This window comes from Elephantulus edwardii, unplaced genomic scaffold, assembly GCF_000299155.1.
Source record: "Elephantulus edwardii isolate Elephantulus edwardi_28Jun2011 unplaced genomic scaffold, EleEdw1.0 scaffold00038, whole genome shotgun sequence".
Lineage (NCBI taxonomy): Eukaryota > Metazoa > Chordata > Mammalia > Macroscelidea > Macroscelididae > Elephantulus > Elephantulus edwardii.
In genome coordinates, this window is record NW_006399788.1 from 6,065,573 (window position 1) to 6,087,851 (window position 22,279).

A 22,279-nucleotide genomic window follows, 5' to 3' on the forward strand; every position below is an offset into this window, starting at 1 on the left:
ATCAGGAAAGGGTGTTGGATTTTGTCAAAGGCCTTTTCTGCATCAACTGATAGGATCATGTGGTTCTGGTTCTTTGCTTTGTTAATGTGATGAATTACATTGATTGTTTTTCTTATGTTGAACCATCCTTGCATCCCTGTTATGAATCCTACTTGGTCATGGTGAATTTTTTTTTATGTATCGCTGGATTCTATTGGCCAGGATTTTGTTCAGGATTTTTGCGTCTATGTTCATGAGAGATATTGGCCTATAGTTTTCTATTTTAGTGGTATCTTTACCTGGTTTTGGTATCAAGGATATGTTTGCTTCATAGAATGAGTCTGGGAGAATCCCATCTTTTTCTATTTTCTGAAAGAGCTTATGTAGGATTGGTAACAGTTCTTCTGTGAATTTTTGATAAAATTCACTTCTCAGATGCATAGGAAGCAACTGAAAATAGGAAGGCTTGGATCAACCACATCTTAATCTTTAAGCTGACATCATTGTTTTTTAACACTTTGGAGAGATTCTTGACATCAGGTATTTCCCTTGCAGCACATCTTTTGAGTTTCCGACTGCTGTTACCATACATGTTGCTTGTGGATCCAAGTGAAATGAAGTTGTTGACTACTTCAATCTTTTCTCCATCTATCATGATGTTGCCTCTTGGTGGTCTGGTGTTGAGGGTATTCGTTTTCTTGATATTGAGATGTAATTCATATTGAAAGCTGTAGTCTTTGATTTTCTGCAATAAGTGCTCTAGTCCTCTTCACTTTCTGCAAGCAAGGTTGTGTCATGTACACAAAGCATGTTGTTGATGAGTCTTCCTGCTATCCTGATGCCACATTCTTTTTCATATTGTCAAATTTCTCAAATGATTTGTTTAGCATATATGTTGAACAGCTGTGGAGAAAGAATACAACTCCAGTGCACACTTTTCCTGATTTTAAGCCATGTCATAGTGCCAACTGCTTCTTTGTCTATGTATAGGTTTCACATGAGCACAGTTAAGTATTCTGGGAACCAACATAGCAGTGGATTTTTTTGCGACTGTAAATTGCATGGGAGGAAATTGCCCATCTTTACCCCATGGCACTTCTGGTGAATTCAAACTGCCCGAGACACATTGCCTGTGGGTTAGCTGCACAACTCACCATGAACTATGTGACCAGAGCTTGCTGACTGGAGAGAAAAGGACATATGTGCTGAGCTTTGAAGATAAGCCACGCACCTCATTCACCATGCTCACAGGCAACACTTCAGTAGGGAGGTAGCATTAGTCCCAGATCATATAAGAAAAGTCCAAACACAGAGAGTTAACTAGTCCATAGTCACCAGCCAGTGAATACTAGAGATTGTTGTTGTTAGGTGTACTCGAGTTGAGTACAACTCATAGTGATCTCATAAACAACAGACCTGAATCCTGTGACATTCTCATCATCTCTGATATACTCCAACCCATTGCTACGATCACCATGTGAATCCACCTCATCAGGGGTTTCTTCTTCTCGTTTTCTGACCCTCCATCTTTCTAAGCATGATGTTCCTTTCTGAGGAATGAATTAGCTTCGCCTAGCAACATGCCCAAACAAAAGTTCTTAACACTGGGCCAATAGGCAATATCATGATGGATGGAGAAAAAATTGAGGCTGTCAATGATTTCATCTTACTTGGATTCACAATCCACACCCTTGGTACCAGCAGTCAGAGAACAGGAGATGCATTGCTTTGGGCATGTCCACTGACAGACCTCTCCAAAATACTGAAGATGTCAGTGTGAAGGCTAAGGTGCGCCTGATTCAGGCCATGGTCTTTTCAGTCACTAGAGATGAGTTCTCACTTATTTGGTGCTCCCATTGTATGCCTTGGGGTAGGAGAGACCACGGGAGCCTGGAGTTGGGAAAGACTTAGTGGAAGGGTTGTTGACTTGATCTTTAAAAGTCAGCAGGATTTCAGTTGGCAGAGAAGACACATAAGAGGAAGGAAATTTGGTGAGGAGACAATATAAGAAAACAAGCTGAAAGGCAGGAAAATGTAAGGGGCATTCAGGAGGTGAGCAGTGTTCACTTTGGCTGGAACTGAAATGTGCAGAGACAAGTAGACTATAACTGAATGATGAAGATGTTGGTATTTATGCAGTGAGGAACTAGGAGAGAACTTTGAGAAGATGTAATCTCAGGTGTAAAAGAAGGGCTGGCCTGTTGATAGTTCTGATTGGTGAGGGGAAGGGCAGAGGCTCTGGCATCTTGGAGACAAAGATTCTGGTGCTCAAGGCTGGGGGAGCTTCCCATCTCAGGTGAGAAAGCCCAGCATTCACCTTTGCCTTAGCCTTCTCCTTCAGTGCCCAGGTGCCACAGCTCAGCCTCTGTAGTGGTTAATATTTAGACAGCAGAGGGAGGGAGGCCTTGGTGCTCCCGCCCCCAGCAGGGTACTGTGCGGGGCAGGGCAGGGGCACTGGGGTGAGACGGATGAATGTGGTCAGAGAAGCCTATTGCACAGTCCCAGGGGAGGGGGCAGGCAGCAGGGCCAGAGTCCAGCCGGACATCTACATGAGTGACCTTGCTGGTGAAAGGCGCCAAATGCCAGTTATCTGGAGGCCTACGACTGCCTGCTTGTGAGAGGAAAGAGCCCTTGTCCCTGACTTGGATAAAAATGCCCATCCTCAAGGCCTCAAGAGCCCCCTGGATCTAAGGTAAACTAGTCCTACTGATGGTCTCCTACCTGGGTATCGCTCTATAGGAAAACCTATCTGCCTGCAGCCTGAACTAAGAGGCACTTAGTGTTCAATGTCTCCTGCTTCTGGGGAGGAGAATTTGCTCCCTCTCTCATCATAGCCTGAACAGAGAGAACAGGCCAGCCACCAGGTAAGATCAGCCATTTGTCATTGAGACATCAGACCTGTCCAGGAGGAGGGCTGAAGAATGGGCACGTATCTCCCACAGGAGGTCAGAGATGAGGAGGAGGTGGAGGATGGCATGGGAGAAAAGGGTCTTCTGACCAGATGACCCCACTGTCAACACACAAACACACACATACACACACATTCATACATAGCCAACACACACAGAGGACAGGCTCCATCCCTCTTGGAAGCAATGACCTTGGCCGCTACCACTCCTCAGGTCGCCAGAGGGAGCCCTAACTCTGCAGTCCCCTCAGTTCCAAGGGAGCTCGACCTGGCAAAGGATTGATTCCTAAAGGGCGTGGGGCTTGGGCGAGACAGTGGGCATGGTCCATGTGGGATTGGAAGAAAGCTATCGCCTGGGTTTTTCTCTAATTTGAAGGGAATGAGGGATGGTTTGGGATTTGGAGGAGGTGCTCAGATGGGGCTATCAGAGGTCAGGTCAAGGACAGACTTCTGGACCACAGCCCCAGGCCCAGCCAGGCCAGTGCCCAGCAGCCTCCCCATCCTCTGGGAAACCGTCCCTCTGGCTCTTCAGCATGGTCCCCTTTTCCACATTTCTCCCTTCCTTGTCTCTGTCACCCTTTCTTAATCGCACCTTGGTCTTTCAGGAGTGGGGGAGAGTCCCCACCCAACACCAGCCAGCTGTCTGGCCCTGAATTAAGGTTCTCCTGAGGCGAGTCCAGCAACCAATCCTAGAGCTTTACGGAGGCAGAAGAGGGGGAAGGGTGAGTTGGTGGAGGCTTAGTGTAGCCCTAGCTCCTGAAGCTTTGTCCAAAGCCCCTACCCTTAGTGCTGAGAAGCGAAGCCTAAGCACTCTCCATCACTGAGGAAGAGGCAGTAGAAGCCTTGGCTTCCTCCTCCTCCCTCCTCCCTGCTGCTGACTGCACCGCTAAGCCTGGCCTGGGCTGCCGGCAGGTTGTCTTGGCAACCGGAGGCGGAGAGGAGATGCGCTGAGGGTTGGAGGTATATGTCACGGAGGAAGCTGCCTTGCTCCTGCCCCACGCCCCAGGTCCTTGAAGGTACCGGAGAACCCTGCCCCTCCTCTTTTCCCTCCTTCATCTGGCCCTTTCCCCTCAGTCCCTCCACCCCACTCCATATCATGTGCTTATTTCCATCAGAAAACTGCAGTCTCTTATTACCCATTTCTCTCTGCCCACCTCACTCCAGGGCCCTGTTCACAGTTGTCCTTTCCAGCACCAGCTCATTCCATTCCCCCCTTGGGGACCCTTGCACCGGAAGACCAATCTTACAGGGTGGGGTCTGGGGGCCGGGTGAAAAGCAGGGGAGGGAATGAGGTTTGTGCCGCCTAAATGCTGAGCTTTTACAAGCACCTGGTCCTTGCTCTGGTGGCAGATGGAGGGAAGGAACTTGCTCAGGACTGTGATGGCGCTGGGCATCATCACTTAAATCTCAGGCGGGCCCTGATTCCAGGGCAGTGAGGGTGGGGTTGAAGGGTCAGAAAGCAGGAGGCTGGGCTAAAGCCATGGCTGGTGATCGAGAAACAGGGCATGGTTAGCTCCTCCTCTAAGGCTACTGCTCCTCTCCTGCCACATGAAAAGTGCACCCCCTCCCACATCACTCTCCTGGCCGGCCCTTTCATGGTTCGATCAATCTGACATCTCCCCTTCCACCCCTAGGTTTTTCTGTACCTTTCCACTGCACCCTACTCCCAGCTCCTCCCACCCCACAGCTTCTAAGGCTGATTCTGGCTGCCCTTTCCCTGGCCATTTGCTACCTGCCTTCTTCCTTCATTTCTCCTTTATTTCTGGAACCCTCCCTTGAGAATTGCACTCTTCTCTGCCTTCCACTAACCTGGATACACCTTTCCCTTCCTGCCCCTACCTGTTCCCTCCTGTCCTCTTCTCTTGGAAAAAAAAGGCCTTGACCTCCTCAAGACCCTTCCTAGTGATTTTTTCCATTCAGATAACTTGGAGTCCCTCTCCCCAGATTCTAGATTGCCCCCCACAACAGCTGATGCTATCAGCTGACTGGCAGTGGCCAGCAGTTACCAGGGCAACAGCAAGGTCTGCCTAGGTAGGCAAGTCTGCTCGTGGAGGTGGAGAGAAAGCTGGGGTCTGGCCATGGGGTCAGCAGCCTGGATGCATTTCCTTCCGTCCCCCAGGTGGGGCCCAAGTGAAGCTCCAGGCTCGGCTCTGAGCCCATAGGGAAGCAAAAGACCAATGTCAGGGCCCTGGCTGGTGATATTTCTAGGCACAGGGAAGGCTCATCCATGTACTTTCTGTGCTGAAACCTGGGGATCACCTAGCAGGATTTCCCCCCTTTATTAAGAAATGGGTTCTTCGTGCTACAACTGCTATGTCCTATTGCAGTTGTGGGAAAGTTCTGGTTACCAACAAGTCTTCTATCCGGAGACCCAGCTCTCTCATCCTCCCATTTGTTCTTCTCAAAGAGACAAATCCTTGACTGACAAATCTGGGGACCTCTGCCCTCAAGCCCCACTGAATGCCTCTTAGCTCCCCAGGAGTGGCTGGGACCCTAGAATACTCTGTTGCTGGTGGTAGGTGGTGAGATGGCCATGGACTGGGGTAGAAAAGACAAGTGCTTGGAGGAGCCCGGCATTGCCCTCCTTGGTTATCCGCAGAACCCCCGACTCCCAAATTTGAACTCCATAGCTATTTACAAGGAGGAGACTTAAGGGACCTTGTGTCTGTGTGCCTGAGAGTGAGTGCTGCCTGGCCGGGTGGGGTAATAGGAAAGGGGAAAAGGACAACATGGGGCCAATTCTGCTTCGTCATGATGCCGGGTTAATGCTTCTCTTGTCTGAAATGGATTGAGCTGCAGCAGAGCTGAGGTAGACGAGCAGCATGGGCACACACACACACACACACACACACACACACACACACACACCCTACACCCCTGCTCTGGCCACACGCTATCAGCTGGAGGTGGGGAGGGTGCAGGGAGGGCGTGGGGTGGGGGGGAGACAGGGCCCGCCCGCCTTCTGCCGGCCGCCTGCCTACCAGACGCGAACTCCCCAGCACCAGGGGATCCGAGCGGCTGTGGCTTGTGGAGAAACTGGGTGGGGGTAAGGGGTGGGGGCCCAGCGAGGAGATCAGATCGCTCAGCTGAAACCAGCTCCCCTCCTTCGCCAGCTCCCACCCCACCCACTCCAAGCCGGCTTCCCCCCCCCCTTGTTATTTGTGCTCTGGGAGAGCGCGGCTGGGTTCCTGGAAGAGAAGCCTATTACCTAGGCTCTTGAGAAAAAAACGCGGCAGCCCCTGGAGCTGGGCCTACGCCTCCCTGGTTCCCCGCCTCAGGACCGCAGAGCTCAGAGCATCAGGGCCACCCTGTCTGGGAAGAGGTAGGTGGCAGGGTCTTCCACCTCTTTCCCTCTGGAAGCACTCTGGGCCCTTTCACCTGCTTATGAGTGAGGTTTGGGGTGATGGCTAGATCTCTTAGGGAGGGGGGCAGCTGTGGCCCCTTGTTGGGAGGGAGGGTGGGCCTGGGTGGCTAGACTGTGACTAGCTGGATTTATTCTGACCAGCCCTCTTTGTCATGTGAGGAGAAGAAGGCAAAAGCTGCCTCAGTGCCCACTGCACCTGCTAGTCTCCCTTCTCACCTAGTTGTGCTGGCCAGAAATGGAGATGATGGGATCCTATAGACATGGAGTGAGCAGAAGAGCCGTTCCCTCTTTGCTGAAGAATGGGATGATTAAGTCTGCATGCCTCCCTCTGCTGCTCCACAGATACCCTTGAGGGTTGAAGCAGTTCACAGAGAGGCCGAATGCAGTTGATTTGGATCCTGCTCCGTAGGGGGAGGGATCTAAAGAACCCCCTTCTAGCTGCTGGTGGCTGGCCAGCCTGGAGTGAGAGCCAAATGGGGAAAGAGACTTGATGGCAGGGCAGGGCTGGACAACTAGAGCTTGGAGGTGCTACCTGCTGAAGAGCTTGAAGTGATGCCTCCTTGAGGGTCCTGGGCGCCCTCCCAAGCTCTGCCCCTTTCCGGCAGACTCATCTGGCATTTCCCTCCCAGGAGACTGTGTTGCCAGGGTGTGTGAGTCCCAGAGAGCAGCAGCAGGTCTAGGAGAAGGAGAGTCGTTAAGCTGTGGAAATGGGGGACAAGAGAAAGGTTTCCAGGGGGTGGATAGGTGAAGGGGTCCTGTGTGTGTCAATGTACACGTGCAGGGCTCAGGGTGGGGGCTCAGCACGTGGTGCAGGCGGCTGTGAGTGTGGAACTGGGTGCCAAGGGGAGGATTGGTGGGTGGGTGTGAGTGAGTATCAGCATGCCCATGTGCCATTGTGTGTGGGCTCACTGGGAAGGTTGGGGGCGTGATCTTGCAAACAGGGCTGCAGAGTCTCCCCATGTGCACCTGAGTGCAGAAGTGTTGCAACAGTGTCTTGGCGTGGGGCTTTCTCAGGGTGTGTGCCCATATGGGAGTCCTCTCCATATGTCCATGTGGGTGCCTCTCTGTGGGCACATGTCAGTGCTTCGGAAAGCTGGTACACCTGTACATCTATACAGATATATTCTCTCTCTCTCTCTGTGTATGTGTGTGTGTGTAATGTGAGACCCTTCCCTCTCCGACACCTTCCCTCTCCCACAGCACTAGCATTCTGGCCTGTGTAGGTGATAGCACTGCAATCTGATAAATGGGATCATGCTCAGGACTGAGCAAGCTTTAGGGGCTGGGGGAGCCTAGGAATGGGTATTGGGAAAGGGTGTGGAGACCCAAGCAAGAGAAATATCTATAGAAAAAGTTGCATGTTTATGTGAGGTGAGATGGGGAGGAAGGAGCCCCATGGGCTCAGTCCAGTTAACATCAGAGTGGGTGAGGGCAGATGCCTGAGCGTCTGGATCCCTGAGCAAGTGGGTCCTCAGGCTGACACCCAGGTTCTGGGCTCAGAGATGCTCACCCACTCCTGTCTAATGCGTTATCAGAGTGAGGGTGTTGTATGGTGTTGGCACCAGAGGAGCCCTAGTCAGACCTAGCAGTTAGAACAGGGCTTTTTTAAAAAGTTTTAGAAGGGGGTAAATGAGAGAAGGCAGGCAGTAGCTAAATTTGGCTAACCCAAATGAATGCCTGGGGCTCAGGCCTGGGCTAGCTGGGGGGCATTGGTGAGTGGTTGGCTCAGCCCAGGCCCTAATATCCCCCTGCTCTCCACACATCCTTTCCCGGCCAATAGTGTGCCCCACCCCACAACACGCGCATACACACAGACCCCAAGGGAGCAGGCCTGGTCCCTCCCTTCCCCTCCCCTCCCCACCCCACCCCACCCTAGGATGCTGTTTTGGGAACCCGCAACCTAGCTGGAGCCTGCCTTTATTTCTGGCATGGAGTTGTTGCCACAGTAACAGCGGGGGTGGGGCCGGGAGGGGGAGAGACTGAAGAAGCAGCCGGGATGGAGGGAGGAAAGATGAAGAGAGGAAAGAAAGGAAAGAAGGAAAGGCAGGCACAGAATGAAAGAGACCGCGAACAGCGGAAGGGGCAGTCCCCGGACCCACCCTGACCCCGGCCGACTTGGATGCCTCGCTTCGTTTCATAACTGGCGCGCTGTCTGCACTAGCTGGCAGAAGCCTGCCTGACCCCAGCCCCCGGGGGCGCTGAGCAGTGTCCTCCAGACTCCCCGCCCCTTTTCTGTGAGGTCAGCACGCAGGCTTCTCATGGCACCACCATGTCAGGTTAGCATGTGCAACTCCAGAGTTCCATTGGGGCGGGATCTCCAGGGGCTCACTGACAACAAGCATTCACTGGCTTCTGGCTTCTGGTGTTAGACAGGCAAGGGCTGGCATTCCAGCTTGTCTTCTATTTGAGTGGCCTTTTGGCAAGTTAAACCTCAGCTCTGAAAGGACAAAAACTGCTGGGTTGCTGGTTTGTGTGGAGTTTAGAGAGGAGGCATGACCGTCTCCTTGCAGGGTGACTGGCACCGAGCAAGCTGTGGTTGTCTTAGAATCAGAGGGAGTGAAGCCGATTCAGCCCAGGGAACCTTCATTTCTAAGAGGTCTAGGCAGCTCCTAGAGCCTACTGAATTAAACTTGTCCCTGTGGGTGGGTCTTATCACCCACATCCCGGGGGAGTTAAGAGACTCTAGTTGCTGGGAGAGGAGAAAGTGGGTGGTGTGAGGTGGGGCTGGGCTGGTGGCTCAGATAAGGCCAGGACGCACAGCTGTAGAGGGCTGCGCCCAGATGCAGGGATGAGCGCCCCACTGGCTGGCGGTAGACCTGGGCCGGCAGCACAGTTGTCCCTTCCGCCACCTGACCTCACCTTCCGCCGCGCTGCTTTCTCTTCCTTTCCATTCCTCCCTCCCTTCCTGCCTGCAGTCTGCCCTTTTGTTCTTCTCTTCCATGGTGGTTAGCAGGCTTGGGGGTGTGTAGGGACCGGGCCAGGGTCCTGGGCACCAGCACTGGAGGCGGCCCAGTGAGTGTGAGAACGTGGGCGTGCAATTGACGTGTGAGGAAATTAGCTGGGAGGGAGGGGGTTACATGTGGGTGGAGCAGGCGGTTGCCTGCCTGGTGTGATTTGAGAGAAGCCAAGAAAACAAACTTTTTTTTTTCCTCCGGGAACATTCTCCTTGCTGGCCTAACATGGCCCCAAATTAGACAATGTATGTGTGACAGTTAACGATCTGGAACAAGATATGCGTTGCAAAGTGAATTGGAGGGAGGGAGGGAAAATGTATCAATGAATGGATGATAACCTATACTTTCGATAAACTTTGCCTAAAATCACAATTTTTTAAAACATGAACTGTTATTCTTTAAGACTAACCCTGAATTCTAAATTAAAATGCATAAGCCTTGGAGGAGGAGTACATTAACATAATTTAATCCATTAGCACCTACGTGGGAGTCAGTTATCAGTTGGCTCTTCAAGGTCCTGGGAGTGAGGAAGCACTAGGCAGGCTTTCCTGAGGAGGAGTGTCGCTCGGGGCCTGGCTTAGTAGAGACCTGGATGCTAACCCAAGCCTAGGCCCTGGGAAAGGGCACTGGACTACTGTGGACAGCTGCAGGCGGTGGTGCAGAAGGGCAGGTCTTGAGAATGGAGCAGAAACAGGAATTGAGGCTCAGTCACACTGCAGTTCCTCCCAGGGTGGTTTCCTGGTTAAGCACTCTGGTTTGGAAGTCAGGTGCAAGCAAGCTTACATTCTGCCCAGTAGAATGTCCTTGACAAATTACCTAACCCACCTAAATCTTCATTTCCTCAGCTTCAAAACGGAAATAATAACCAAGTCACAGGGTTGCAGGGTAAGGATGGGATTGGGGGAATATGAAATGGCCAGCACAGTGCCGAACAAAAGCTCACATCATTCTCATTGCTGTGGGAGTCGGCTTATAGCTGATCCTCCATTGGATGTTTGAGGCTGTAGATCACAGGCAAGAAGTCTGCCTATCCACTGGTGGATTAGAACCACCAGAGAAGTGTGGGCTTTGAATTAGCAGTTCAGCTTCCTACAAACTAGGCTACCAAAGATCCCTAATCATAAGGCAGACATTCCATTAACAGTAGCTATTCGTATTGTTATGACCATCATTATTTTGAATCATGTTTCTGAGTTCATGTGCCATGAGATAGTATTTGTCCATGTGTTGAGTGGGGGCCTCTGTGTGTAACTTGTGATGTGGCTCATCCTGGACCCATTCACCTCCCTCCTCCTTACCTGGGCAGCTGCCACACAGACAATCATTGCCTCTCTCCACCCACTGTTCAAAGAGAAGGGCACCAGAGCAATGCCAGCCTCAGTTGGGGGCTCCAGAACACACTGAAGTTAACTGTTCTCCTTGGTTCCCTTCTCATGCTCAGACTGAATACATGTTCCACAGTGATCATTCATTCTATACACCTTTTCTATCCTCTTGGTGTCTCATCCCTTCCCCACCTATAAGATCAGCATAAGACTGTCACATCTTTTACTGGGAAAATAGCCTCTCAGTTGGCTCCCTAGAATGCCTGGGTGTCACCTAACTTCTCTCCCTTTTTTCTCCCTCAGGGAAGTAAGTATGCTAATCCTCCATGTCTGTTTGGATTGAATCTCTCCCTGCTTGAACTTTGCTCCCTCAAACACCCCTTTTTCCAGGCACCACAACCGCTTCCTTTCAGTTGCTCCCTGAGTGCTGCCTACAGACAGACATGTTCAAGTCTCCCCATTCTGCAGAAGCCTTCCCTCAGTTTTGCTTCCTCCAGAGTTACTCTGTAGCTCCTTCCTAAGCTTTATCAGCTTAAGAGTTCCATCCTTGCTGCATGTGCATCCTGACCAGGGTCCATTCTCTTCTCTAACAAGAAGGCTTCTTTTTCCCCCTCCTCTGAACATCGTTCGTAGTCCTGATAGCCAAACTGGACATACCCAACTGGAGACATCCTTTGTCACTTCTCCTCACCTTCCCGTTAGTAGCAGACTCAGTGTTCAGGACATTCTAGGTTCTTTTTTTTTTCTTTTCTTTTTACTTCTTTACATTCTAGTTTCTTATTCCTTTTCTTTCCTCTATCCTCTTTCCCAATATGTATGGAGAAATGGGATTAAGTCTGCTGGAGGCAATGAAACTGGTTTAGGATAGGGCAGGTCTCAGAGCTAGTGCACATAGGATCACTATGAGTCACAGGCTACTCGAAGGCGCATTAACAACAAAACAATAGTATAGAGTCTGCACCAGACACTTTGCTGAAAATATGAAAAATCACGCTGAACATCTTGTTTTCCCTCACCCTTTCTGAAGGTACCATACCTATCTAGTTATTTCTTTCTCCTAGTTTCCAAGGTATGTTCCTCTATCACTTCTAAGCAAATGGCTCTTTAATCTGTATCCAGCCCTGACACCTCCCCCAAGCTCTTTTTCCCCCCAGCTTCTTCCTGGACATCCCTACCTGTTCACTTCTGGCACCCTCCTCAACTGCAACCTGTCAAAAAGTGATCTCATTGTTTCCTTCTCCCACCAAGCTGTCATGCTTGCAATGTGCTCCTCCTCTGGGGCCTTTCCAGGTCAAGTCCTGCTTTGCCCACTTTCCCTCTCAGATTTCTCCCATTTGTCCCTTTTCCATCCTCACCATTGTTGCTCAAATGTAGACCTTCACAGTCCTCTGCCTGAATTATTGCTGCAACTTCCTGGCTGGGCTCCTGTAGACTGCGTCTTCCTGTCCAATCCACTTCCTGGCCTGCATCCAGATTAACTTTCCTGTAGTACTTCATGGATTGTGTCACTTCTTTGCTTTTAAAAAAAAAAAATTAAGCCTTTCTTGGCCTCTTGCTGCTCACACAGTACAATCTCAATTCCCAAACCTGGATTCAGGACCTTTACAATCTAGCCCCCAATTCCCACGCAACTATTTCTCAGTTTCATGAGCTGTATTTCCCTTATGTTTGCTGCTCTCCAGGCCGGCTCAGTGCTTTTCCACATTCTCAGCTTCTCACATCTTGCTTCCTCTTTTAAGAATCTCTTTTTCAATTTTTGCTTGATCTCAAATTGGGCATCCTTCAAGGCCTACCTCAAATTATCTACTCCTCTAAGAAACCATTTTTTGTTTTATCCCTTCTAACACTGCATGGGAGTCATCCCCCTTTCCTTTGACCTCTCATAGCCCCTTATACTATCTTATCTCACACATGTAATTTTCTTCTTTACATTAAACTTATCTATATGCATGTGCCTTAGTTTTAGAGCAGCAGCTCAGCTCCCTTGACTCATCTTTCCGTTCTCCACAGGCCAATCCCAGAGCATCCCTATGTTCATTGTATAATAGGTGCTCAGAAAATATTTGTTAGATGGATGGATGACACAATGAGTGAGGAGTGGGTGTGTAGAAGGACAGCTAAGCATTTGTCTCTCAGGCTAAGCTAAGTGGGTATCCAGCTTGACAGTGGCTATTAATAAAGTAAAAATGAGGAGTGAAAAGGTGCTAACAACTCACCAGCTATGTACTAGGATTTATCCCAGTCCTCAGTGCCTGAGAGAAAAGCATTATAAGGGCTAAAAAAGCAGGAGGAGGAGGATACTCTGGAATGGAATCTTCTCATGGGCACCAGATACTGAGTGTGACTCTGATAGTCACTGTTTTGTCTTGGAGATGCCATATAGTTGAGAAATCTGGGAAATTCTAGACTGTCTCCTCTGTGCACATGACAGTACTAGTCTGTACTAGTCAGTACTCGTCAGGTACTGTAAATCATGCTGATACTGAACACCCAGTCATTTTTAGCGCCATGACTCCACACAAAGATTTCACTTCCTTGAACTTTAGTTTTCTCATCTTCAGAACATTGAAACATTTCAGGGTTGTTGAAACAAAGTCCCCCTTGTAAGGTACTCTTCACAGTACCTGGCAAGCAGTGAGTGTTCCAAAAACGATAGCTGTTATTCCTGCTGCCCTCCAGAAATGAATAGTTAGTCTAGTTGGGAGGGCAAGTACTTGGTTTTCTAAGATACTAAGTTCCTTGGTTTTCTTTTTAAGTCCTGTTGAAATTAGAATAAGGTTTATCAATGAGGACTAGCATAAAAATGACCTGGTAAACACATCAAATTCCCTCTGTCTTCACGAGGGAAAGAGAGAATTGTCATCAAGCACCAGCCTAAGACTGAGCCCCATGAGTATAAGACATGCCTTCTTGCCAATTCTGATACCAGCCTCTCATATTATTGTCTATTTCTCTGCTGGGTTCTTTAATTTTTATCATTTATTGCAATGACCACACAGAACTCATGGAAAAATACTCATGATTATGGTACTTATTAAGGAAATCCTAAGGTACAATTTAGGATCAAGAATGACTCAGGATGCAACCTAACCAACTCAAGTTGCTTAAGAAAACTTCTCAGCTATGCCCAAAAGTAGGCTGCTTCCTGTCCTTCGGCCTCTCAGTCCTCTACTCCCAGTGCTTCAGGCCTCTTGAACCACCCTCCACCTTGCTTGGCCAAGTGTTACTAAGCTTCACTGTTAAGTGCAGATATATACCACTCTGCCTGCAAGCCTCCTACACAAAGGCCCTAGGCTTTCATTTTATGAGCTGAGAAGCCTACATCCTGCCAATTTCCTGGATCTGCTGCTGCCAATTTTCACCTCTGCTTGCCTCTGTTTCTGTGTTTGTTTACAATGTTACAGCTCTGTCCCCTGGGTCTAGAAAGTTCTTAGCATAGGGACCCCAAGTCCAAAGAACATGCTCCAGTCTCAGCTCTTCTTTGTTGGTTGTAGTGAGGCCCCATTTTTTTACCTCTAAGATTGGTCATTTTAAGCCTAGCAGGATGACAAGACTGACATAACTCCTCATTAGGGTTCCATACACATTATTTTCATGGCTCTATCCCTGTTTCTATTTGTACTTTCTCTACCCTTACTTCTGATTGCTGCAGAAGATCAAAGAATGCAGCCTTCAGTATGGATTGTCTTTCAATATCAAGAAAACAAAGATTCTTACCACTAGACCAATAGCCAGTGTCATGATGGACGGAGAGGAGATTGAAACAATGGCTTCATCTTGCTTGGATTCACGATTAATACCCTTGGTACGAGCAGTCAAAAAATAAGGAGACGCATTGCACTGGGAAAATCTGCAGTTATGGACCTTTTCAAATTATTGAGGAGTAATGATGTCAGTTTGAGGACCAAGGTGTGTCTGATTCAGGCCATAGTCTTTCCACATGAGGATGGCGCAGGACAGGACAGGGTTCTGATCTTTTGTTCATAGGGTTGCTACAACTCAGTGAAGCCTAACAACAACCACCCCTGCAAAGGTGCCATGCACCCTGTTTGCATTATTAGCAAGCTGCCCAAATTTTTTTTCATTTATTTTATTATTTTTTGTGTGTGTACCGTCAAATTGGATCTGACTGGTACAGGAGGTGATTGCCCCTCCTTCTCCAGCAGAGCATCTGGTGGATTTGAACTGCGTACCTGTAGGATTGCAGTGTAGCTTCTTGACACTAGGCTACCAGAGCTCTACCAAATTTTTTTAATAGACCAGAACACTTTAATTGTATAGCTCCACCAGTCATTTGGTAGGAACCAGAAGACTTAAGGTCTTGCCACAGTATTGCAGCTAGGATGGCAGGGGAGGCCTCCAGATGAAGGAGCTGTTTCAGATAGACTTTTTAAAAGGATGAGTGGAGTCTGGGAGGCAGAGAGGTGGACACAGAATAATAAATAGCATGTATGCAAATGGAGAGAAGTAGGAGTGAGGGCTGCCTGTATAGAGAGTGGGTGGTTTTAGTGAGCAGTGGATGAGAGACAGTGAGCCTTATACAATAGCATTATACAAAGCAGCAGGTGAAAAGATTAGGAACACCAGTGATTTCAGCCTTTCAGGACCTCTGTAAGTTACAGAATAGTCCTGTTAGCCCCATAGTCCTTAGGAAGTTAGAAATAATAATAATAGCTAACACTGTCGAAATCCCAGAGAATAATACTCAGAACAGCCCTATGACACGATTCACTGCCTCCATATTAAAGACGAGAAACTCGAGCCACTGTGTGAGGTCACACAGTCTATGTGCAGCAGACTCAGTAGTCGTGCCCAGGGACTCTGTAAGGGCATGTTCTTCCACACTATGCTGTGTGCCTCCTTCTTGTGCCTTTTGTAGCTCACAGCTTTCTTCTCTCTATGGTTTACAGCTTCATGGCTATCATCACACTCAACAGCCAGGAATTCATGGAATGACCATTGTGTGTCTGGGAGAGAGAGAGAGACAGAGAGAGCAAGAGAGAGAGAGAGAGAGAGAGAGAGAGAGAGTGTGTGTGTAGGCAAGGGGCACAAAAAGGATGGAGGAACTTCTGAGAGAGTTGATGGAGATGCAAGGGCTGTGTCCCTTGGGAAATCACAATCTAACACAGCAGAAGAGATTAAAAAGAGCAGAGCCAGGTGAGCTGGGTCCACGCTGGACCGGGCAGCTGACTTGTAGTGCAGTGGAACCTCAGTGGTGCTCAGGGTCCTCTTGGCATGAGTATTCTGAGGAGACCTTATGGGGAATGAGGATATAGCCTTGGTTCTCAAAGATGTTTTATCAAATGCTGGCATGTGATAGTATGTGGTGTACAGGAAACAAGGATGTGGGCGGTGTGGACACCCTCTCCCCTAACCATGGCTAGGACCAAGGGCACAGGACCTGACAGCCTCACACCAAGGCTACTGCTTCTTTAAGCTGCCCCTCCTTGACACCACCATAACCCCTCCCACACCGCACACCCCAGGTATTCCTCAGTCTCTGTATAGTAACCCTTGGGCACTCATCAGGGGGAGGTGTGTGAGATGGAGTGGAGCACCAGGTGAGAGAGGCCTTGACAGAGGCTGAGGGAGAGGGGTGAGACCTTGGGCCTGTACCAGGGCTCCAGCTCCGGGTGGCCAGGCAGGTGTGACATAGCAGGGCATATGAAGGCTACCCGGGAAGCTCTGTCCCCTGCTGTCATTTCCTTTCCAGCCAGAGAACAATGGCTTTAAAAACAAGTGCAGCCCCTCCACATTCCAGCACATAATACCTTCTCCAGGGCTGAGCGAATGGAAAGCCAGACCGAGGGAAGGCCCCAGCTCCCTTCCGCTGGTCTCAGAGTCTAGGGGGGCTGCCATCGTAGCGCCCTCAAGGACGTGGGGCTTGACGGCCCTCCCTGGCACTTTGTCCCCTCCGCTTTTCCTTCCAGACCCTCTGCTCGGTCTGCGGCCTGGAGAATCTCCGAGGGATGAGGACGTTACAGAGTGGTGGTACGCCCTTGCTGCTTTTGTGGCCCAACGTGCACAACGCCTAGGAGCAGGACCGGTGCTGAGCCCTTGCCCTCTCCCTCCCACAGGGCCCGACGAGTGATCCGACCAGCAAGCGACCTGCCGCATGGAACGGCTGCAGAAGGTGTGCAAGGGCTGCACCACTGCAGGGGCAGCTGGGGGCCGGGAGCAGAGGGTGAGGGGTTTCCACACTCGCGGAGGCATCAGAGCCGGAGTCGAGGGTGCCACCTGGCGGTTGCCCACAGCTCAGCACCCCGGAACCCCAGTACCAGAGGGAAGATCTCCCTGCCCAGTCACCCCCACCCCTCGCCTCCAGCCCGTGTCCTCAAGCTGCAGAAGGGCCCCTGCCCCACCACACACACACGCCTCACACCCACGCACATACCCACTCGCCTTCTCACTCTCCCCAGCAACCACTTACCTCCCCAGGGAGCGTGAGCTCCTCCCGAGGCTCCAGTGTTCCAGGCTCTCCCTCCAGCATCGTGGTGAGTACCCCAGCACCCCCTGACCCCAGCACTCCCAGCCCGGGAGGAGGGAGGAGCAGGGGACAAGTATGCTGGGTAGTTTTCACTGAGCCAGTAGCTGAAGATCTTTCTATGTACGGTTTTACATTAGGATCTTAACACGAGGAAGGAATGAGAACTCCAAAATCCAGAGAAGGGTTCTCACAGTCACATTCTACTAGTATGGTCTTTTTTGTTATCAGAATCACTTGGGTGAAAGACTGTCATTTTTTTTTTAATTGACAGTCTAAATCTTGAAAGCAAAATACTGGTATTATTAACAAGAGTTGTCATCTAAAATGGCTGCTCATTTTCTTCTTAATAACTTATAAGTCTAGCTTTTAAAACCAGGATTCTGTATGAAGCTTTCAGCACATCTATTCCATTAACATCATTGTCCTTCAGGCTAAGATGGACAATCAGGTACTGGGCTACAAGGACCTGGCTGCCATCCCCAAGGACAAGGCCATCCTGGACATTGAGCGACCGGACCTCATGATCTACGAGCCACATTTCACCTATTCCCTCCTGGAACACGTGGAACTGCCCAGAAGCCGGGAGGTAAGGGAGCAATGGAAAGGCCCCATTGGATAGCATTTAGAGGCTGAATTCCAGCCAGCCACACTGGGTGGTGGACAGAAACACTCCCAGGCTTTATTTCCTGGAGGCCAGACTCAGTCAAACCAGAAACGGAACTCTGCACAGGAATCAGCTAGCCAGTCGACCAACCGGGGCTCTGTGGAGGGTGGGCAGAGAGGCGCTCAGGGCTGTGTGGCTCTGAAGGAAGTTTGCAGGGACTGTGTTGTTTGAATGGCAGGAGCAGAGAGGGCATGAGGGTGTGTAGGGATAAATGCCCGGGCTATTAACTGAAGGGGGGGGGCGGACGGTGGCTGTCTGAATCCACCAACTACACTGGAGGGGAAAGATGGAGCAGTTGGCTTCCAGGGAGATTTCTACAGCCTTGGGAGCCCTAAGCTAAGGGGCAATTCTACTCTGCCCTGTAAGGTGCAGCTGGTAGACTCACCCATTAGAAAATCAACTATAAATCAAATTACATAATCATACTGGTGTGAGTTGGGTATATAGGGAAAGGATGGGAGTAGACAGAAGAAGATTTACAGGGGGGAAAAAATCCAAGACAACTGAAGTTGTAGGCTGAAAGTCGGAGCTGAGTAACCTGTGTGACCTTGGTCTCATTTACTCCTCCTGTCAAATAAAGATGATACCTCTCTATACCCACTTCACAGAGCAGTCAGGATGTGTGAGTTGATGCACGTAGGGGAGTTTAGTAAACTGCCTTCAAGGAAGGGTAATTGTCATGACTAGGACAGTGAGATGGGGCCGGAAAGTGGGGACACTTAAATAAGTACTGGCCCCCATCCTTGAATCTTTGTTAGTTTTGCCCTGTCTCTGGTAGTCTGGTGGTAAGAAGGTGAACTACAGTCCCAAAGGTGTGTGGTTTGAATCCACCGGCTGTTCTGCGGGAGAAGGATGGGCAGTTTCCTCCCATTTGGTTTACAGCCTCTGAAACCCCACTGGGCTGTCAGCTGAGTCTTTTCTGTCTTGACAGTACACAATGCCATTAGTTCTTAAGCTCTGAGGACAGGGCAGTAGCTACTCTGTAATGAGTACAACGCAGCAAGCACATCGCTTCAAGATCTGCATGCTTCTTCCTGATTTGTAGAGGAAAATGATTTAGAACTTTGTCCAGGAGAATACTAAGAAGAACAGAAGCCCACACTCAACTGGCAAAGATCCACAAGAGAAGAGATGGCTCAGAGGATGGCCAGGAAAGGGTGTGGAGTGGGTGAGGGATGCAGTGACTCTCCAGGGCTCTAGGGATTGAGAGTTTAATCCTACCCCTGTGCTCTGACCAACCTCCTCTCCATTCACAGCGCTCTCTGTCACCCAAATCCACATCCCCCCCACCATCCCCAGAGGTGAGTGTGCCCCACACTTGAAACTTGCCCAACTCTGCTCTCACGGGGGCCCCACTTCCAACCCTCAGAAGTCCAGACAGCTCTGTACAGCCCGGGGAATGTGACAGCATCAGAAGACAGAGGACTTTTTAGACCAGGGTGTTGGTTGGACATCTTCCTGTCCACTGGCCAGCTCTGTATCTGATCTAGAACGTCATTTAATCTTTTCTTCCTGGAGCCAGCACTATCAGCAGGTCAAGTCTTTGAATACCCTCTCTCTGTTCTGGGGTTGTGGGGATGCAAGCTTCTAGCATGGAAGGCCAGAGTTTGGTAGAGCAAGATGGAGTAGTGAATACGTGGCCTGGGAAGGTGGAGTAGGAGCTATGTGAGCTGCAATGAACCACACTTCTCCTCTAAAGGTGTGGGCAGAGAGCCGGCCTCCTGGAATCATCTCTCAGACTTCAACTCCGAGAACCACAGGGACCCCCCGGACCCCCCTGCCCCATTTCCACCACCCTGGTAGGTTTTATTGTCAACACTGGGTGCATACTTTCCTTCAGACATTTTTTTCCCCTTCCCTAAGGTCCTTACTATCAGTCCTTCAGTCCTTATGATATGTGTCCACACCTGGCTGGGCCCTGTGATTCCAGGACCCTTGTTGTTTCATCCTTCCTACCAACTAGAAAAGTGAAGGGAATCCCAGCTCCCTGAGGAACGACCTAGGAATATTGATTTCTTCTTGTGGCTCTTGGCAGGAGTTAGGAAATCTCTACCTTCTCCCTTTTTATTTGTCTCTGTTCTCTTCACCCACCCTAATTTTCTCCATTACCAGTATTTCCTCCTTCTAATTCCCTCTTGTTCCCTCAACACAGAGACTTCTCGCCCAGATTCCAACATCTACAAGAAACCACCCATTTACAAGCAGAGAGGTGAGGGTTTCCCTGACTGGCCCACCACATGCTGGGAGGCTGGGAGGCCAAGGGTGTACAGCTAGGGAAAAGAACTGTTGAAGATAATACCCAGTGGCTGCCCTGTGCTCTTCTTTGTATATGGCTTTTCCAGCCACTCTCACAGGTGTAGAGGGAGAAGAGAGGGAGGTGGGGGCTGAGGACTGAAGAAGAGTTGGCCTCAAGTTCATCCTGGCTGACTCTGTGTCCTCCATTTGCAGAGTCTGTGGGAGGTAGCCCTCAAAGCAAACATCTCATTGAAGACCTCATCATCGAATCATCCAAGTTCCCTGCAGCCCAGCCCCCTGATCCTAACCAGCCGGCCAAGATCGAAACCGACTACTGGCCATGCCCCCCATCGCTGGCCGTTGTGGGTAAAGATTGTGGGGAAGTAGGGGGAAGGGGAGGCGCTAAGACACTGCATTGCTGACTATTCCCTCAAAGCCTCCATGAATGAGCTCCCACCCAGCTTTATTTTCATCACCTTCATGAAACTCCAAGATCTCTTAGAAAGCACACTCTCCCGGCATTCTTATAGGCTTCTTTAGAAGACATTTATTAAACTTCTACTATGTACTAAGCTCTGGGCTGGGAACTCTGGGAAAGAGAAATGAGACAAGGTGTTGGTCCCCAGTAAATTTAACGTCTGTGTTGCCTACTCACTTTCACTGCAAGGCTAGGAGAGTTAAAAATAATACCCAACCTGTGTGTGAAGCCAGCGCTTGATACCCGTTAAGAGACTGACCATTGCCCACTCTGTGTTAGAGACGGAATGGAGGAAACGGAAGGCATCTCGGAAAGGCGCAGAGGAAGAGGAGGAAGAGGAAGATGATGACTCAGGAGAGGAGATGAAGGCTTTCAGGGAGCGTCAGAAAGAAGAACTCAGTAAGGTAGCATCTCCCAACCTGCCACCCAATCTGTATCAAAATGGTTCCATAATTAAGCCAAAAAAACTTTATTCCAGAAAAATATCCTTATTAAAACTTGTGAGATTGTTGTCATTGTTAGGTGCCACTGAGTCAACAATGACTCACAGCAATCCCATCAACAACAGACCTAAGCCTTTCCCTAGCCATGCCATCCTCAGGGGCTCTGCAATGCTCAAGCTCATTGTCAGTCACTTTGTGAGTCTATCTCATTGAGGATCTTTCTCTTTTTTCACTGACCCTCCACCTTTCCCAACAAGATGTCTTTTTCTTGGGACTAGCCCCTCCTCACAACATGTCCAAAGTATGTAAGACAAAGTTTCACCATCCTTGCCTCTCCAGAGCACCCAGGTCTTTCTCAAAGACAGATTTGTCTGCACTTTTGGCAGTCCATGGGATATTCAGTACTCTTTGACAACAGAATTCATAGGCATTGTTTCTTCTTTGGTCATTTTTATTCCTTGTGCAACTCTCAGATGCATAGGAACCAACTGAAAATAAAAATACCAAGGCATAGATCAGGCACAACTTGGTCTTTAAATTGACCTCCTTTCTCTTAAGCACTTCAGAAAGGTCCTTGACAGCAGATTTTCCCAATGCACAGTGTCTTCTGATTTCTTGCCTACTGTTACCCTGGGTACTGATTGTGGATCTAATTAAAATGAAATAATTGACAACTTCAATATTTTCTTCATTTAATCATGTTGCATGTTGGTCCAGTGGTGAGGATTTGTGTTTTCTTAATGTTGAGATCTAATTCTTATTGAAAGTTGTAGTCTTTGATCTTCTTCAGTAAGTGCTTCAAGTCTTCTTTACTTTCTATTAGCAAGGTTATGTTATCTACATTACACAGGTTGCTGGTGAGTCTTCTTCCAGTCTCCCTCATACTACCTGACTTGTATGATTTGCTCTACATTCAAATGGGATGAACATGGAGAAAGGATACAACCCTGATGTCCCGCTCTCCCTTGTTCTGTTCAGATGACTGCTTCTTGTTCTAGTATAGGTTTCTCATGAGCAGTTAAGTGCTTTGAGATTCCCATTCTTCTCTTTGTTAGCCATAATTTGTTACACACAATCCAGTCAGGAATCTTTGCATAGTCAGTAAAACACAAGTAAACGTCTTACTTCTGCTGTCAGCCAAGATCCATCTGACATCAGCAATGATATTCCTCATTCCACAGCTTCTTCTGAATCCAGCCTGAATTTCAAGAAACTCTTGTTAATGTACTTTTTAAAAAAAATTATATTGGTTTTTTTAACAATTTGTTTACATTGTGTTTCACACTATCCTTCATTCCTTGTTAATGTACTTTTCCAATCCTGTTTTAATACTCTTCATAAGCAAGAGAAGAAACCGGAAGAGAGGAAGAACCTGCATCAAAACAACAGAAAACAGAAAATGGATTAATTAGCTTTTAATCTACTTTTGTCTTTATTTTTTT

The 22,279-nt window shown here is 49.2% G+C and overlaps 1 protein-coding gene across 3 annotated transcripts in view; it reads left to right on the forward strand.

Annotated features, from left to right (window-relative positions):
• The first annotated feature begins 3,704 nt into the window (after nt 1–3,704).
• DMTN (dematin actin binding protein) overlaps nt 3,705–22,279 on the forward strand; it is a 35,302-nt gene continuing 16,727 nt past the window's right edge. Inside the window, exons 1-9 of one of the 3 annotated variants that reach the window (XM_006884815.1) lie at nt 3,705–3,903; nt 16,608–16,663; nt 16,950–17,024; nt 17,448–17,603; nt 18,938–18,982; nt 19,381–19,480; nt 19,834–19,890; nt 20,130–20,282; nt 20,674–20,798. In XM_006884815.1, coding sequence (XP_006884877.1) covers nt 16,646–16,663; nt 16,950–17,024; nt 17,448–17,603; nt 18,938–18,982; nt 19,381–19,480; nt 19,834–19,890; nt 20,130–20,282; nt 20,674–20,798 — 729 coding nt within the window. In that variant the 5' untranslated portion in view covers nt 3,705–3,903; nt 16,608–16,645. Of the gene's footprint in view, nt 3,904–16,607; nt 16,664–16,949; nt 17,025–17,447; nt 17,604–18,937; nt 18,983–19,380; nt 19,481–19,833; nt 19,891–20,129; nt 20,283–20,673; nt 20,799–22,279 lie in introns of those variants that run through there. The other 2 variants (XM_006884816.1, XM_006884817.1) reach the window with 2 other exon arrangements.